The sequence below is a fragment of the Trichomycterus rosablanca genome, chromosome 25 (assembly GCF_030014385.1).
Source record: "Trichomycterus rosablanca isolate fTriRos1 chromosome 25, fTriRos1.hap1, whole genome shotgun sequence".
Classification (NCBI taxonomy): Eukaryota; Metazoa; Chordata; class Actinopteri; order Siluriformes; family Trichomycteridae; genus Trichomycterus; species Trichomycterus rosablanca.
This window is the reverse complement of record NC_086012.1, coordinates 14,591,091-14,610,680: the sequence shown is the minus strand read 5'-3', so window position 1 is coordinate 14,610,680 and position 19,590 is coordinate 14,591,091. Positions and strand designations below refer to the sequence as shown.

At 40.5% G+C, this 19,590-nt stretch overlaps 1 protein-coding gene across 1 annotated transcript; it reads right to left on the bottom strand.

The window, feature by feature from the left end:
* Positions 1–648: 648 nt before the first annotated feature.
* On the bottom strand, positions 649–19,226 carry LOC134302543 (midnolin-like). Its single transcript, XM_062987678.1, has 7 exons — positions 18,659–19,226; positions 15,238–15,325; positions 15,059–15,121; positions 6,825–7,199; positions 6,144–6,264; positions 5,754–6,053; positions 649–3,624 (listed from the first exon to the last, which is right to left on the bottom strand). Exons 1-7 carry the CDS (start codon positions 18,883–18,885, stop codon positions 3,362–3,364), a joined length of 1,437 nt encoding a protein of 478 aa, XP_062843748.1. The 5' UTR covers positions 18,886–19,226; the 3' UTR covers positions 649–3,361.
* Between the last annotated feature and the right edge of the window lie 364 nt (positions 19,227–19,590).

Below are 19,590 nucleotides of genomic sequence, written 5' to 3'. Positions count from 1 at the left end.
ACATTATGAAAGAATAAAAAATGTGTAATCAATTCAATATAGAAAAATACCTTGACTAGTTTTTTAAAAATAAATGAAGACGCAGACCTTAGCCAATCTAACTTAAATTTTGTATAGAGGATTTTGAAATTGAGGGTCCATCAGAGGTACCCTTGTAACACCAGAGAATTGAAGACAATTTACCTTGGGAATTGAGCTAACTTTTGCTGTACCATCTTAATTGCCAACAACAACTTCTCAACTTAGTAATTAATCTGTGCTATCTGAGCACTTTTTATTTACATTTCAGTGATACTGCCACTATGTATAAAGAGACCTAAATAATGAATTTGTTCTGTAAAAAGCAGAAACCTGACCTCAGTCTTATCCATACCAGTCTTTGGTATGAATTAAAACATCAAACGCAGGCAGGTCTTATTACAGAACATCAGTTTTTAACTTTACTGTCATGGGTGGCTGAATTAAAGTAAATCCCTGCAGTTTTGTTCCAGAATTAACTCCAAATTGTGATGTTTTGCAGGTACAGTTTGCTAATGACCAAGTTTTCTCATACATTTAATCATTTTATTGTGATGTACTTTCCATAGTAGCAATCATAATTTGTATAATTTGTGTTGGTGCAAAAAAGACAAAATAGACACAAAAAAATTCATCATTAAATTTGTTTTAAATTTATTACCTAAAAACCAACCAACCAAAAGAAAAAAATTTACAGCAAGCCACATTGAAATGTATTGCTTATGAACAAAAATCAGTTGTATTTTTATTTATTACAATACCAGTTTTTATTTTTAGAAATAAGGGGATAAAACACACAAAACCAAATGTCAAAGATAATTTTTTCACAGTTACCAAATCGGCTTTATAAATTAAAACGGTTATAAAAAATGTGCTACACAAGCGGAGGCTCCTTACCTGTGAGTTCACAAGACAATGAAAATGCAGCATGAATGAAAACTGGCACAGCATCAGCCTTAAAAGCAACATCTCAACCGAACACATATTTCCTAATTTACTACGCAATCAGTTCAATCTAACATTAATTATATTTCATGCATCCTGCTAACCGAAGAGGGAACTTGGTGCTGAGACATTTGACATTGTAAAATTGTTTCGTTTCTTTCGTACATTTGTACAGGTTTACAGACAGGTTTACATACAGTTTTTATGATGCAAGACACATGAACAGGGAACAAAAGCTCAGAGACACTTGACAGTCGTTAAATCAGGTTTAAAAAAAACAGAACAGAACAGACTCCCCATTATTTTCTATCACGAGAGGTTGACTGGACAGGTGACAAATGTCTTTGTTCCTTTCATCTTAGGGACATTGTTCAGGCGCACTTGCCTAATACCAGTTTCTTTTTTAATCTTATATGTATGTGCTTGAGAAAACAAGCAAGTTACACCTTCAGTTTTCAGGGCCTGCACCTTTTTACTGCGTTTCTGTGAATTTTAAGATACATCGCAGCAAAGATTTGCTAAGATCTTTTAAAACTCAAGAAAAACTCATTAAAGAATTGGGCATTTTGAATATTCAGACTAATGTAGCTTCTCATTTAATCAATCTGCTGTTTTAATAAGAAATCCTGTTCACTACATACTGTATAGACCAGTATAATGGCACTCCACAAATTATATAGTGCACTATATGCCTAAAAGAAAGCCATTTAAAGCCAATTTCCTACAGAAGATGTGGCATAAAAACAAATGTACCGAAGTATAAGTGAAAAGTAGCCCTATTTTTACACTGAAATTTTTTGTAATTACACCTTCTGTAGATTTTAGTCTGTTATTTAGTTTTATCTGGATCAGCCATGTTGTTGTTTTTTCCTTTTCATCCTCCAGAAAATTTAGCTACTGTGGTTTGATGACTGCAGTCCAGATTGCTGTGATTATCAGGGCAGATGTCTGCTGCTGTGTTAAGAGGAAAAAAACTTAGAGGAAAAACTTTGAGACTCTCTAGAGCATTTACTCGGTCTGATTGGATTGGATTTACTTTGCATAATCACAATGTAAGTCTAATTTCAGAAAAATTGATCTGATAAGCAGTCAAAAGGGTGCAGGTTATTCCACGGGATGGTTAAAGGGACTGTTACAATAAACATTTATAAAGCCTTGTTCTATATTAATGTCATCTCATGCAAGTTTTAGTTTTATAGAAATTTTATAATACGTAGTTGTATCACAGATAATGCCAAATGAGTAAATGTTAGTGGACACGATCCAATAATGTTCTCTATATTTAAAAGCTAATGAATAAACAAACAAAGGTTTGGCCAAAGACCTGTTCTTACCACAATAATGTCATTGTCTAAATGTAATAGTTTTATTACAGGGGAGATAAAAAAAAATGCAATGATAGCATGATACTACCAAAATCTAAGCAATTTCAAAGTTACAGTTGCATTTCTGTATTTTTAAGTACACTCTTAAATTTAGTTTTAATAAAAATATTGTTTTGATATCTAATACTAATTATTATTATTATTATTATTATTATTATACTAGTTATTAACAAAATGGATATTTAAATTGCAGGGAAGATAAAAACTCCCACCTCCTTTTTCCAAACTAAGATGATGCTACAGAGCCAGACGTAATTTAAAAAGGACATTGTTTGCAATAGAAGCATGCTACTCCCAAATCTTTCCAAAATTGATCAGTTAAAATGAAACCAAAACCTAAACAGCAGGAGTCTTTTCTGCTCTTCCTTCGTAGCAGCAAAAAAATATCCAGACATGATTTTCTGACACTTCAGTTCAATGACGTACGTGGTAAACAGAGGCACTGTGATATGACCTTAATACTTTAACCAGCAGATACAGAAACACAGAAAACAGTCCAGTACACAGAATGAATAAATGGTGGCTCCAGGTATAAATAAAAACAAGAGAACAAAGTGTCTGTAATAAATGCTTTAAATTTGTCAGCTTTTAAGTTCTTGGGGTCATTCTGACCAAGACTTTCAAGCAATTAAAAAAATGTTAATGCTCACAGGTCAGGAAGTGTGCAAAATGAAATCAACTGGAGACAAACACCTGAATTCTTGCTTTGTACTGCTACATGACGCATTTTTGAACATCAAACCACCACCATTAACATTAAGACTGTCCAGTGAGCAAGTGTAATAGTGTCCGAAACTAATGACTGTGTATGAACCAGTGTCGACTTTTCCAGAGCTCAGAGAATTCATGCTTGTTTTTTAAACTCCTCCTAGTCCAATTTTACTGCTTGTTTGTCGTCAAAACAAACCATCTGAGTGCCATGAATTTCAGCATTACACCAATGCCAGGCATGCTCCTTTCCCCCCCATCAGAATCACAATTTCTTTCAGCTGTATTTAATCTCTTCGTCCTTTTCAGGCCACGACGAACTCTGATGCCATGTCAGCTTGGACTTCGTTTTTCCAGAGCGTCTCATCGTAGTCGAGATCGATGGAGCTGTCGCTGCTCAGGCTGCTGTTGCTGTGGCTCCTTGTTGCTTTGCGATCGCTCAGCCAGTGGTAGGGAGCGCGTGGCTCTCGCCGCACCCGTCTCCGGAGTCTGCGCTGCTGGAGCAACAACTGCAGACGCTCCACCTTACAGCGTGTCGCCCTGTTTTCAGTCTGCCTGGATGGTTCACCTGGAGGAAAAAGAGAATTATTTTAATGTTATGCTGCTGCAATATTAAAAGCAATTGCCTTATGTTTCAAGGGTTGGGAATTTAATCCTTTTTAATGCCATCGGCCATCCGTGGCCATGAGCTGGCAGCAATTTAGCCATTTTCTCCGGATGAAGGGGATAAAATTCCTGTCTACTCTAATTAACAATTGTTTATAGCGACTGCTATATATTTGTATAGGGCAGTAAAGTGTAGATGGACGTGCATCATTGCACAGTTGATGAACTTTGCTTTTTTTTCAGGAGCATGTTTTATGTTTTATGAGGTTTTGGCATCAGGCTGCCCCAACATTCAGTGTAAGGAATTCCACACTATACCCACTCAGCTTTGCTTTCATTATTAAACATGCCACACAACAGTAGGAGCAAGTCTTAAACAGTGGAGATCCTGTATAAGTGTATACAGAAAAGAGAACTGGTGAGAGGTGTTAGCCTATGGCACTTTTTTGTCTTTAGTAATCAAAACCATGCATGAGCACTGAGCATGCTGGAAATGTAAGTGTGCCGCAGGACAAGAGCAGCACGGAAGACAGGATGCAGTCTCGGGTCACTGGAGAAGAAAAAGGTCTGTTCTTTCCACGGGCCTGGCACAGCTCATGAATCATTTAAACTTTATCAGCATGTTTCCACTGCAAGCACACACATATACACACACAGTGTGATCGCACATAAATAAGCCCCTAAAAACTCTCACCCTGATGCCAGGCTTTTACTGGACGCCAAACAATGTCCTGTGGCATGAATGAAAATGCTAAACTGGCACAATTCACAATTAAGATGACTAAAAAAGATCCAAGTAAGATCTTTGGTACATAAACCATGGGCACTTGTGTGCAGAGACATTGAAAAAAGTGACTGTCAGGCAAGTCATCCTTGGCTGAAACAGCCTAGCCATTGGGAGGCCAACTTAGTGCTCTCCTGGTGCTGGTCCCAAGCCCGGATAGAAATAGAAGGGTTGCATCAGGAAAAAAAGTCTGGTATGCAGACCAGATCTGCTGTGGCGACCACTAAATACTGGAGCAGCCAAAAGCACTATGTGCTACCTACCTACCCAAATAAATACATTTGGGAAGAATGTTGTAACCCACCCCCAGTACAGTTTCAGAGACTGAAGCTGTTCTGGTCAGTCATGCTGACCTGCTTTTGACTGCAGTGGGTATTAACCTTAATTGGTAACCCATCTGTATGCATGTGCAAGTGGAAAAGATTATCACAAGCACTTCGGATATGGGTCACAGCCCATTCAGGGCCCATTCACGTGTGAGTGTGTGTGTGTGGAGGTGTGTGTGGAGCTCGCAGTAGTAAAAAAACAGACCTTCCTCTTCCCATTTTGCAGTCTGCCTGTGTGTGAGTAAAAAAAAAAAAAAAGTCTGTTCAGTCCTGAAGTCTGGGGTTAAATGCACTGTTGACCACAGAGCTGCTCAAATACGACTCAAACACTTTAGGAATGAAGCTTTATGGTGCTTTGCCTGCTGACGCCCCCACAATGCACAGTCTGTCAGCAATGAGCTTATGTGTGTGCGTATATGAGTGCGCGTGTGCTCCATATAAGGCAAAAGCAGACTGGCAGGCAGTCTGTGCACATGTTTGACAGATGAGGTTAGAGATTTGGAGCAGTGAAATAAAAACAGCTGAGAAAATGTTTAAGACAAATAATATATAAGGTACAGACACAATTCTTAACATCAGGGGCTTGGATTTCTCATTGTTCACAACTGAGGGGGAAAATTTATGTGTTCTAACTAAATTTTTGAATAATACCCACATTGTACTAGGAGCACTTTTTGGATGGTCAAATGAAATCAGAAAACCACAAAAAAAGTCTTTCATGAATTAGTTGCTGGAACACAGGCGTGACTTTCCACAGTCAAACAAGCTTCATAATCATGTGTTCAGTAGCGTGTCATACACAAAAAGCTCCTGCTTCAAAATTGACAATCTAAAGCTTGAACAATTAAACAGTTTGTTGCTGGTAACCTGAATGAACATGTTTTTTGCATGGGAGTCCACCAGACTGGTCAGTGTCGCCCTATTCCAGCATGAGAAGAAAATAATCTTTGTGCATGTGACTACATCTTAACTCTGACTTACCAGTCAGTTTAGTCATCCGGGTGTGGCTAAGAACTGGTCTGTCTGAGGTAGGTAAGGATGGTGAGAATGTCGCTGATGGGAGTTCCATAGCGGTGGGTGAAGGGGGCAGGCATGGTGAAGCCGGCGGTGTTGCCCGAGGAGACACGGGGCTTTGGGCATGACATCGGAGCTGGGCCAGGGCGGACGGTGTGCCTTGGTAGTGACGTGTGGCACTCAGGAGGTCGTTAAGGATCTGCAGGATGGTGCTGATGTCACGGCGTGGACGGCCGCTGTTGTCCTGGCAATTTGGGTGCAAAGTGCCTAAAGAGGTAGAGAAATATTATATTAAAATACTTTCAGTCTTAGACTTTAGAATCAGGTGTAGGTTTTAGGTGTAGTGAAGTGTGCTACCTGAGAAGGTCCCGGAGAAAACCCCAGGGGCGTGATTAACGAAGCTCTCGATCACTGCACCCGGCTTATGACTAGGCCATGAGCTGGAGCTCCCACTGAAACTCTGAGTCCCACAGTCGCCCTGAAAAGGCACACAGATCCAAATTGTGCATTAATGCATTTTTCCTTAGTTTAAGGATGAAGTCATGCAGACACCTTGCTCATTAGGGAGATGTTTTGACACATTACATAAAGGCTGATCAGTGGTTTCTCATCTGAAGAGAAAATTATAATAAAGCTGAGAGGGCTGGAAGGAAACAGATAATGAGAGAAAGTAACCCAGCAGCAAGGAGGTAATCAAAATCTTTGAAATACAATTGAAAATGAAGGGCATGGAGTTTTAGTGTTTTTTATATCAGTGTTATTTTCAGTGTATAAGTGTCAAAAACAACCCCAGTATTTTACATTAGCCTAAAATATATGCAGTTCCACCCAACCATAGAACGCATTAACAGGTTTCCCCATACATCCTTATACTCCTTAAAACTCAATGCCACTCCCAGAACCAATTGACATTGCGTTTCAAGATACCAGTATAAAACTCTATTCTTAATATTATGCAGTAAATACACCAATAAATGCAAATGTTTACATACTATTTATGCTTTTACTTTTTATACTATCAATACTAATGAAAATTACCTGTTGGTAAGGCGAGGCAGCTCTGGGGCCAGGGTTACAAGCACTAGTAGCCAGGTCAGGATAACGCACAGAGCTTGGAGAGAGTGTAGGACTAGATGGAGTTGACAAGTGAGCATGCTGACCATGATTAGCCCGGTGAGCTTGGTGGTGCATGGCCGACGACCTCTGGTTGTGCACAGCGGGTGTGATATGAGGGTGCCCACTATTGCCCCCGCAGGACACGGTGGGTGTACCGGTCGTTCCCGAAGGATCTCGGGCAGCACACTGCTGAGTGCTCGAGTGCTGGGCGGCCAACTGCAGCTGCACAAACATCATGTGATCCCCGACTCGCAGGGCAAGCGTGAGCGGTGAGCGGCCAGACAGGAAGTCACTGACCTGGGGAAGGAGGAGAGACGAGAGGAACGTTAGTGTAACTTCTCTTTTCTTACAACACACAGGAGTTTGGGAGATAACTCACATGTAAAACATTGCAGTGAATGGAGCACTGGCACAGATAAATAAATTAATTGGCTGTTTATTATTGCTTTTTAAAGATCCCTCATTTAATGCCCTAAAGCAATTGAGATTTATTGTTTTGGTAATGTTTAATAAAACATATTAGGCCCTTAAAAAACTAGATTATTCAAATAGCCCTGGGTAAAGTCAGCGCCAGTTTAGTAACGCTTATCAAAACTTGATTCTCTTTGGGGCTGGAACATGGCATACAAAGTGAAAAAGAGATAATACCAAGAGCTGGTATGTGTGTGACTAATGCTGGACAATGTGCAGAGTATTAGAAACAGAGCCATTTCAGCTCGGATGACATTTAAATGTTTGAGCACTAATCAGTTTGTTTATAGAAAGATCATGTGCTAGTAGTGATAAGAGAATAAGGATGCGAGTGAAGGATGTGACTGAAAATGACCCTAATCAGTAACAGTAAGACAAAATAAATGTCCAAACATTACAGAATTGAGTTCTCTATTATAACAGCTGGTTCCTCCAGTTGAACAGTTTGTTGGGAACCTTAAGCGTAAAGGTTACCCACGTGTAGGTGTGTGAATACGTGTTTGTATCTGCTATTCAGCTTGTATGTGGGCAGGCAGCTTTAAGTTTGATTGATGGCTCTTGTATTCGCTGAGCATCAGTCACGGCTCTGGGCGGAGCGTGAAACAAGAGGAGGCAGCAAAATCCACAGTAACCTTTCACAAGACGGACTCTAAGCCTTCACATCCGCTGACGTCTTCTCTCTTTGTGTAGTAAATACTGCTTGTACATACAGTACACGGTGCAACAATACCCACCGCAATCCTTCATAAGTGTGCAGTACAGACCAAGCTTAAGGGTTTTAACTAAAGGAAACCTAGTAGGATGAAATGAACTCTTTGTTCTTGTAGTATTTTATCCTGGAGTACTTCTTTAAAGTATTAATGAGAAAAAAAAAATCAATTAGAAATGTGCTAGAGGTGCAGCCAGCAGGAGCAGCTGTTAATACACTGTATGGTCAAACCGTCTATGGTCAACCAAACACTAAAGAATGAGGGCTGTCTTACAGGGAACATGCAAAAATTCACCATTCACTAGTTACAGTATCCAAAACTTCTGTCAATCAGCACATAGACCAGAGTTGACTGGTTAACTTAGCTGGTTAGGTTAGTCTCAAACTCCCCTCTAATTACTGTGCAGTGTGATGACAATATTAACCTCATCAATGATCATAAAAACAACTTAGCACACTATTTAGTAAATACTTTGGGATTTGGGCAGCACTTTTGCCCTACTGTTTTATACTCAACTGCTTTACATGCAGCCAGATACAGTGAGTTTTGGATATTATAACCATAATGAAACATGCAGTGGTAAGCGCTTATATATAAATATATGTATATTTTTTCACACCCATTCATAGTTTTTCTAGATGTTCCATTGGTCATTTGTAATCATTGGGACTTTGATTAGTTACTGAGCAGTGAACACTAAATGACAGACTTTAAACATGCTTGAAAATATTTGAGGCTTAATGACAGGGACTCTCTCGATTCTGGAAGAAGTCTGGTCACTGACAAAGCAGGAACTTTCAAAGCAGGCATCTCCGACAAAAAACATAAGTGAAAAAGCAGTGCTGAAAATCGCAGAGTGTGCACTATGCTTTTGTGTTTTGAGTTGTTTCGTCCCTTACAAGTGAGTTCTGAGAGCCAAAAGTCTGGGTTGCTTCTTTAAGAAGGCCTGTTGGTATGCAGATCACACGACATGATAGAAGCAGATGGAGGCGAAGGAAAACACTGTACGTGGGTGTATGCTTGTGAGTCTACGTTTGCAAATGAAGGCAGCAAGTGGAAAAAAAAGGCATTGGGGGAAGGTAGGGGTGTCTGCAACTTTTAAGAAAGCCTGAAGCTCAAAGAAATCGTTTGCAGGCATCCCTCCCTTAAAGGCTGTTTTTGAAAGAATGAGAGGGAGGGGGAGGGAAAAGACGATGAGAAAAATACCACAGAGACGGGGAGGCGCTCAGAGCCAGGGGTGTTCAACCTGTCAGATGGAGCAGCGTGTCTTTGTTTGATGGAAATATAAGAAAGGCTCTGAAATAAAGAGCTTAGCACCATCAAACTTTTAGCTTCAAATGCAAAACTCAAAGTTATCTTTTCTTTCTGATCCTGCAGTCAGTAAGTTGGACGAAACTCTGATATAGAAACGTTAAGTTGAGCCTAGCAAAAGGTATGAACAAAGTGGGACTGGAATATGTTTTCATTCTTTGACTAAATGAGATGTACTTATTTCTACTTGACCTATTAAAAGCTAGCATGACCAGGTTATTCTCTGTAAAGTATAAAAAGACAATTTTGCAAGGGGTATCTTCATCAGGGCTGGTATGAGGACATTTCAAGAACCTCTTAAGACTTACTTCTGCTCACTTTAGTGCTTTACCTTCATAGATCTTGAACCACATTATACCAAACATTTAATTATCACACATCACCCTGTAATCATGCTACAACATTGTTATTACATCCCTCGTGAACATGAACGGACAATACCCAGATCTGAACAAGATCTCTGCTTCATATTTATGCAGACCATTTCTAAATCATGAGCTCACCACCGGGTCTATCTTTAATTAGGGTAATTACTATTAAGCTCGGATCCCACTAGCAAGCTTACAGAGCTGAGAACAGATTTTTCAGAGCCCTTCCCCCATCATCCCAGCCTTCCTCATGCCCTCTATGTTTGGGAAAGCCCAGTCACAATGCTGACCACTTCACACACAAAGATGTGTAGCGAAAACAAGCCAAAAATAATCACGACCCTGACCCTTCTGTATACATCACACCGATTTGGCAAGCTAACCCCCACTGAAAACCTCATTTCACACACACTCACACACACACACCCATATCAACACTCAGTCATGTACAGCTCATGCCAGGAAGGCATAGCAAATATGCAAATTCACACACAAGATTAGACATGTATCTCTGGTTGTCTTTATTTACAGCAGGTAAATAACTGCATGACTGAGCTCCACCCAGGGTGAGAGAGGTCAGAGCCTCCACACGGCCGTTTCACCATTGATCCTGAGGCCACACAGATGGCCCTTAATTCCCACTGCCTGCACAGTGCTATTAAGAGCCAATGATTTCCAATTATAGCAGACTTGGACTGCAGATTACCCACTAAGAGAGAGAGCAGAACAGAAGAATGAGATAAAGCCTAATCATTTCCCGAGCTGTGGAATAGATCTAACGATGGGCAATAAACAGGGCAGTGGCTGAAACACCAGATGTACTGGGCTTCCACTGTTACATAAGACAAAGATTCAGAAACTGAAGTGCTGACCACCCAAAACAAGTTCTATTCAGACCGACAAACCCAATTGCAGCACTATTCAAACTAACAAATCCAATATCAAATCTATGACAAACCCAATAGCCTGTTCATTCCAACAAACAAACCCAATAGTGGGATTAGTCAGGACATGACATGAATGTAACACAAATGCTAATCACATCCCCATTCCCACAAAATCAGTAGTCACCCTTCGCACAGACACAGACCAACAAATTCAATATCAACTCTATTCAAACCAACAAACACAAATTCTGTTTACACCACAACCACTAGCATCACCTGCCAACAAACAAACCAAACAGCAATTCCAGGTTCACAAACAAAACAACCAACAGAATTACTAGTCAGGCCAATAAACCCAACACAAATGGTGTTTAGACCACAAACAAAACCTTTTCACCATTTCACCATTTCACCATTTCCCCAAACAAACCCAATAGCATCTCCATTACTCAACATCCAAACTTGTTCTGGACACAAATGTTACAGCAAATAAACCCAAACAAGCTCTGATTAATGCTGTCAATTAATGTTGATAAGATCTCAGCTGTTAACAATTACCTTTTATTTGTTTGGTCCAGCTCAGCAGTATTAGTAGCAGTAGCAGTATCTGATTCCACTACCATAACTGCTGTTAATGTTTACTGTTACCTGTGGCTGCATATGGAAAAAGCACGTCATCTTCCCACAACCACTGTAGAATTCATCCTACTTTTACAGGTACTGGTGTTAAATGGAAACAGGCAGTTGACCAGAGCACAAGTAGTTTCACATAACTGAACTGTATGAGGGAAGAATGTGTTAAAACCAACACCAGTGGTGTTGAAATCATTTAAACACTACTTAAAACCTAACAAATCTGTCTAGGGACTTAAGATTAAAGCTGACCCAAATATCCAAACTGTACATCCAAACAAATTACCTGTAGATTAATACGTATCAATAGAAAAGATAAGGAAACATCTGCTAAATGCAGCTCATTGACCTTATAGGTATAGTTTATACATATGCACACACTGTATATAAACACAGGCTCTTTAAAAAGCTTATCTGACCATATAGAAAGGACCATCAGTGAGAAAATACAATAAGCTAGGAAATCTATTTAGTTCGTGCTGAGGTGTGTGCGCACGGCTGCTGTCATTAAATTATCTTTGCCCTCTACTCGGTTCACCACGGAAGCAGCGTGTTCATCTTATCAGCTCGGGAAAGCATCTCCGTTCGGTCTGTTCCTCCATATGGTGATCAATAGAAGTAAAGCTCTGACATGCACCCACCCACATGTAGCAAAGCTGAATGGAGCATGCCTGCATATGGGGGGCTGTTTGAATACAAATCACGCCCTTCCTAATTCACACCCTGTACAATAGCACAGATCTGGGACTGTGTATGGAGCGTTTGTGTCCGTGGACGTACGCTTGTTCAGATGTTTCTAAGAGTGTGCATGAGGAGGGGGAAGGGGGTTTCACTACGACTGATGAAGAAAATTCAATACTCCGGCTCAATCACATCAAATCGAGCAGTCCTGCTAAGAGCCGAGCTGATCCAGCACGGTTCTTTATTTCATCACCAGAGAACTGGTTCGATATTTCCGGAAATCTTTATAGACACTCCACACACACTATGCTTCCCTCAGTGCCTGTTTTAGCTGCTCGCCTTTTGTGAATCAATGAGAATCTCCTGCTGAGTTAGTAGCAAGTGTGAAAGAGAAAGAAGGAATTTAAATCTAAACAGAGAGGTGGCAGCTGGTTCTACAAACAATAACAAAATGAACAGAAAAGGGATGAATCGAGTAAGAAAGCATTTATTGAGAGTTAAGCAGGAGTATGTAAATGCTATTTTGCAGGTGAACACAAAGGCGTACCACCATCCTGCCCGTGACATTTCAGGATGCCATCTGTGTTGGCCAATTACCAGGGCGTGATTGAGCACATGATCTGTGTTGTTGGTTAGGATCACATTTTTAAAGCAAACGATTGACCAGTGAGCGCCAGTCTAATAAGGGCAATTGCAGCCCAGCGGTTAAGGTACTAGACTAGTAAGCAGAAAGTTGCTGGTTTAAACCCACTGTTGAGCCCTTGAGCAAGGCCCTTAACCCTCAATTGCTTGGACTGCTCAATTTTACTCCACATTGGCAGAAAGAGAAACATAACAACATGATTTGTTGGTCAATTGCCTCTTTTGAGAAGCTACAAATCAATACAAAACTATTCTGACAGATCACAAAATATAATGAAGCATTTCTTCTTTTTTGGGAATATCCTCTTTTAGGATAACCACAAGCCCCCAATGTACATGACACTAGGGGTTTATGAAAACTTTCACTCGTATACAATAGTTTTTTCAACCTTGATGCTCTAGCACTCGCACTCTCGGTTAGTCTCAGTCTCTGTCTGAGTGGAAAAAGCAGTCACGTCGCATATGCAAAAACCAAAAAAAAAAAAAAAAAAAAAAAAAAAAAAAAAAAAAAAAAAAACATGCTTCCTGAACTCCCCACCCCTGCATGTGTGCGCAGACACACAGGCACATACACAAGCATGTCAACACACTACAAAAAGGTAAAACTGAAGGAAACCTTTCCTCAGATACAGGTATGCACAAGTGGTTACATGCACCCACACACACACACACGGGTAGGATTTCCAGGTTATAAATATCTGCAGCAAAGAAGATTCTCCTGACAGAGGCGATGCCTGAGTCTCGCACCGAACCACATCTGTAGCTTAAAAATACCATACATGCACGCACTTGTGCGTCTGCAAGGGTGTAACAAGCAGGGGATCAGGGAGGACGTGCACCCTCGATGATTAAAGGGGCTTAATGAGTACTCTCACATAAATTACACCTATTATGTTTGCATGAATTTCCCTACATGACTAAAATACATTTATAAGACGTTGTGTTTGTAAAAATAAATGTGTTAATGTTTGTACACATAGACCTGCCAGCGGGGACTGTGTCCAGTTACATTGGGAAACAGAATGCATCTTTGTAGGTATTTTTGGTCCATTGTATTGTGATCAACGTGTCTTTAGCGCATCTCTAGAACTGTACGATAAATAGAATAAAAACGTGACCAAATGTTGATGAGATTATGGTCACAATAAATTTGTCCTTTTTTGCAGTGACACTTACCTTTAAGGGGACAAGTGGACCCAAATTATTTAAGCCAAATCCTTTTGTACAAGTTATGTTTCTCCAAATATATGTTAATTATATATTTTCATCCCCAGCCTGTATGTGTGTGATAAGTAGGTAAGTAGGTAAACCCTGGTGATCAGTTTTAGACACACACAAAGCAAAACCTGACCACACACACAGAACAAAACCAAAACTCATCTACTCATACTACACAGTGGGTGGAGTTTGTCTGGGCTTGCATGGTGTGGTGCACACACACACACACGGACATTTAAACGGGCAGACTGCCATTTCCTCAGCAACATGACTCACACACCCTGTGAAATTTGCTTACATGAAAATCCTGAGCTGACTTTAACACACAGAGCTACATTCATAAAAAGCACAGTTCGTACCCAGCTAGGCACGGGTTTAAGTAGCCCTCTTAGGTTGTATCTTCTTCAACATATAAAACAAAAACTAAACAGAATTAGAAAATGAAATTGCGTTGTTACTTTCAATGTGGCACTGTATTAGGATGCCACCCTCCATGAAGTCAGTTAGCTGAATTTACACGCTACTAGAGTTAATGGGGACTAACTCCATATCAATGGACATGGATTGATGTTCAACAAGCATACAGGGGTGTGATAATCTGGTGTTTCCAAATTTTGGTCATGTGACCAGTCAGTTTTTATAGATTATGATGACAAAATGCAGCTCTACTGCTTGTTTAGCTTGTCTGTATTTTAATTGATAGTAAGCTACTGATCATTTAAATGAAACCAAAGGAGATTACTTAGGAACCTCAAAACAATCAATATGAAAACTATACCTCACCACACAGTATACAACACCGTACACAAACATCACAAATACAGTAGTACGTTGTACAGTAGTGAAATTGTGCTTTGTAATGTGTATACAGTGCAGGTTTAAAGTTTATATACACTTGTAATGGTATTTTTGCACTTTTAATTTGCATTTTATTAAACCTGTGTGTTATTTAGTTACATATCAGCTTTTTCCTCCTCAACTGGTGACCAGATAACCATCATCAAGCATATTATTTCAGTTTTTAGAGAGTCTTATAGTGCTAGTTGTACTGTAGTGAAATGGTAATGCCGTATGTGCACATGTAGACTGATGTTTACGTCTGTGGGTGTGCCTGTGTTTCAGTAAGAGTTTGCGGGTGGGAAATGCCATGCAACAGCCTGTAACGTGGGTGTTTGTTCCTCTGAATTGTGTATTGTGCTGGTCTGGGTGTCGGTCACTCATGTTTTGCTCCTTACCTGAGTTTCTGTTAGACTCTCAAGTGCCTGCATGATGGACTGCTCCGGTCTAGATGCCTGAGACTGGGTTAAAAACATCAATAAGTTAGCAAACATGGATGGAGTAGATGGAATAAATTTGTCATTTAACTGGTAATACAGTCATAGATTTTCCAGTTATTCCTATTTTTACAACTTACCATTAATCCTGCCTCCACCGATGGCACCAGAGTCAACTTACTTCGGTCTGTGACCCCAAAATCCTGGAGCCGACCCGAACTCAGTCTCCTGCACAACAAAACAAAAAGCTTGTGAAGTAGATGTTCAATATATTTTAATTACAGTTGAACATAGTTTTAGTGCTTTTTGGTGATTATTGATCGGAATGAACAAAGGCTGCTGACTTCTCGGTGCCCATGCAAATAGAGCTAGTTTATCTGCACACATTAAAGCCGCAAGCATTACGATGGAATAGTCTAGGAACCTCTGTATAGATCTCGAGAAGAAGATCAAAGAAACTTCAGAAACTTCAGATCATCAGTACAAACATTTTTCTACAAGTGAAACGTATGTGGAACAGTGGTCTCTTCGCTAAGGACAGATATGAAACCCAAACTACTGATAACTAACTGGGAATTTGTCTGCCATAAATAAGAAGCTGTGGGAACAGAGGTGACAATGACCACAGACCATTTGGACCCAGTGTAAACATTGCCAGGCCATGTGTGAAAATAGATTGGGTGTGTTTACTGGGAAGCAATATGTGGTCATCCTAAATGATGGACTAGGCTTTGCTTTGAGGCAGTTTGATACAGATTCTGCTGTGTGAAAGCAGTCTGCTTCTAAAGCAGTACATAAAGTAATGAAATTGGCCAACCAAACATGTCTTGCTATTTTCTATTTAAAGTTTGACACTGGTGGGTAACAGGAAGCTGTGATCAGTGGATAATCACAAAGGCAGAGGACTTAAACAATAAGAAAACACTCCTGACATTCAATCATCCTGACATCTTGACTATGTCACTGTGAGTAACAATAGAGTCGAGGCAAGATATTCCATAAAAAGCTTAGTGTTAAAGACTCAAATAACATTTTCCAGTCAAGTTAAGTATTCATTACAGAAAATATCAATGGAAGGAATCTCACATGAACCAGGGGGAAAAGCCTTTTACCAGACGAAGGTCCAAAAGCTTAAGTGTTACCTTTGTTCAATATGACATACAGCCCGAAAGTCTGGGAAACTAGCCCAGCATTTATAACAGTTTATAAAAACTCCACCTCAGTACCATTTACTGAAGTGCCTGTGGCAAACTCTTACGTCATTTGTATGTTTGACACAGTCCAGGCTGAATGTTATTCCTTTTCTGTACCACTGATGTAGAAACCAGCTGTGTGTTCTTAGATTAGATATGACAGTTCCAGACTCAGTGTATGATTAAGAAAACATTCATGAATGTGGTCAGTTACGTTCTATTGTCTTATAACGTACACCTGGACTTTATATGGTCTGACTAAGAACTGAAATACAAGTAACTATAGATGTCCTAGACTTCAGTATTAATGTTGGGGGTGACACTGTCCTAAATTGCTGAATTGCTACAAACTTGAATGCGTGTGACTGACATTACTCATCAACCATTTAGGAACTGGACAGAAACTATTTTAAGGAACTCTTTATTTAAGCCTGTGACAAACTGCATGCAGCATCTCAGCTCATAATCTATACTGCAAGGACATCATTATTAAATTAGAACCAGTACAAGCTGACATCAAATCTATTACATCGGAATCGGAGTGTGAAAAAACAAGCCTTCGTCAGCCCATAACAGGTGGGACAGTGACAATTAGGACTGTTTTTGTTATAGGTTCACATGCAAGCTCCATGCTGTCTGTTTCCTTTAACAGACAACAGACGTTTCTTTACTTTGACCAACAGACGGGTCACCAAATCTTACATTAATGTGTCAGATGTAAGGTAATTAAGAAACACTAGAACCAAGAAGATTACAGTACACACATGTACTTAAAACCTACAATTACAATGGTAACAATGATTTGCACAACTCTCAGGCAGCACAGCAAACAAATGCACTGACCACACCACAGACACCAGAGTTTAAGTCTTGGCCGTGCCATCAGCCTACCTAAGCCCTCAACAGACACAAGATGACTATATATTATTTTTTAAAAGGCAGACTCATGTAAATAAAGGGAAAACACTCCATTCCCAGTATTGTCTATACTTTTGACTGGGAGTGTACTGGGAGTATGTTTATGCAGCTGCTTTGTTATGGGGATTGAATCCTGTCCCAGCTTAATACAGAGACAGTGATGTCATCGGTCAGGGTTTCCCAGGTTTTTAGGATAACTCAGACATGATAATTCCTAGGCTTACAGGATAAGAAAACATCATCTTTAATGATCTGGTGAACTGTGACACGAATCAGATAATCAGTTTTATCTAAACTACTGGAGGCCACATCATGCACATTGCCATTTGGTGTTTGCACAGTGGATATACTGTAGCTATTGCTTTTATATTATAGGATGATGTGTCAAATAACATAGCGTTTATAGCTTGTAGACGTGGCACGGCTGAGCATGCTCAGCTCTATAAGCTTAACCGTTAGTCTACTAGAACTAAAATTACTTCATTGAACACTGGTAATTTCAAAACTGGTAATTTCACAACCGAGTGTGCAGTGTTTTAAAGGTACCATAAGTGATTTGCCAGATGTTAGCCAAAGCTACAATGTGAGAGGTGGTGGGGTTTTGTGAGCTGACAGGAAACATGACTGACGTGCCACCACAAAAATGTATTTTTGCTCTAAGTACAGTGTTTTAAAAATAAATTACATATTTTTTGTCTCAGATTGCACATATTAGTAATAGTAAAGCATACCTTTATATGATCATTTATTGAACATACACCATTAAAAGCAAACATTACCCTGACAGCTCAATGTTTGATGATTATACTAGAAGGGAAATAGTAGCTACTGTGACAGCTACTGAGCAAGTTGCACGGTCCAGTGGTTGAATTTTTTCTAGTGCAACTTTAACACTTTTGGTGCAAATTTGCCACATTACAGTTATTAAAAGGCAGTATTAGGTTTTAAAAATGTATTTTTAAAGAACTGACTGCCATTCTGGTCAGAATTGCTGGAGAAATATATGAATAAACACACAAACTGGAAAGAACACAATGCTGGAGGGGTTTTAAATGAGGAAAATAAATGATTGAGTGACCCAGTCAACAGGGTAGCACTGTCGCCTCAAAGCAAGAAGGTCCTTGGATTGATGCCCAGGCGGTACGGGTCCTTTCTGTGTGGAGTTTGCATGCTCTCCCCGTGTCTGTGTGGGTTTCCTCCGGGAGCTCCGGTTTCCTCCCACAGTCCAAAGACGTGCAAGTCAGGTGAACTGGAGATGCAAAATTGTCCATGAATGTGTTTGATTTGTGTTAAACTTGTGAACTGATGAATCTTGTGTAACCAGTAACTACCCGTCCTGTCATGAATGTAACCAAAGTGTGTAAAAACATGACGTTATACTAATAATAAATAAACAAAAAAACTGCTGACTGTAGCTGTTATATGCAGGGGGTCGTACGCAGGCACTCACGTGTCTTTGTGCAGAAGTGCCAGTCTGTCTCTGGGTACTCGCAGTTTTTGGGAAAGTCTCCTCTTCAGTCCCTCCACCGTCTCCTCTGAGGGCACGGCGAGCTCAAACTGGGTGCCGGTGGTGGACTGGATGTACAGATGCATGCAGTGGTCAGGGTGCAGCAGATCTGGACAGCGGGCGCGCGCTTCGGCACCGGTGCAGCTGCGCGTGTCGGCGTGCCGCTCCATCGGACTCGCGAGCCACTTCAGTATTCCGCTTGTTTCGGGATGAACTTGCGCTGATCTCCTTGGATTAGATGTTTGTTTACTCCTGCGGTGTTACAATCCGCACTGTCCGGTGGGATGTAGGCAGAGATCTGAAGCCGATGAGCCAATAACGTACCGAGTCTCGCTGCCGGTCCTCTCTGTCTCTTTCTCCGTCTGATCTCGAGCCGTACACGCGTACCGAGCTCCATTTGTTCACAGACCCGATCCTAAATCCAGCCCACCGCGACTCTCCACCAATAGAATCGTCCGTATCGACTCCTAACTCGAAATCTAGCCAATCGCGTGCGTTTGCGCAACACCCACATGTAGAGTACGCCCCCCTCACTGACGCCCTCCCCCTCTCACGACAGAACCGTCCCAGCCAATCAGAGAGCTCCTAACCTCCCCACACTCGTCATTCATAACAGTTGAACTCCAGCCGTAACCTGGCAACCGGTCCTCAAACCGAAAAAACACCTGGTGCAGTTAGTAGGCAGGTATACAATAACTGACTGTAATTACTAATGTGTACAATACAGTTTATCAGCCCCTCTGATAATCTGTCCACAGGGTTGGATAGCAACGAAACATATACAGTTGGGGAAAACAAATATTCAAACACTTTTGTGCAAATAATACCACTATAAATAGAAACACATAGGTATGTATTCATAAGCATAATAAGAA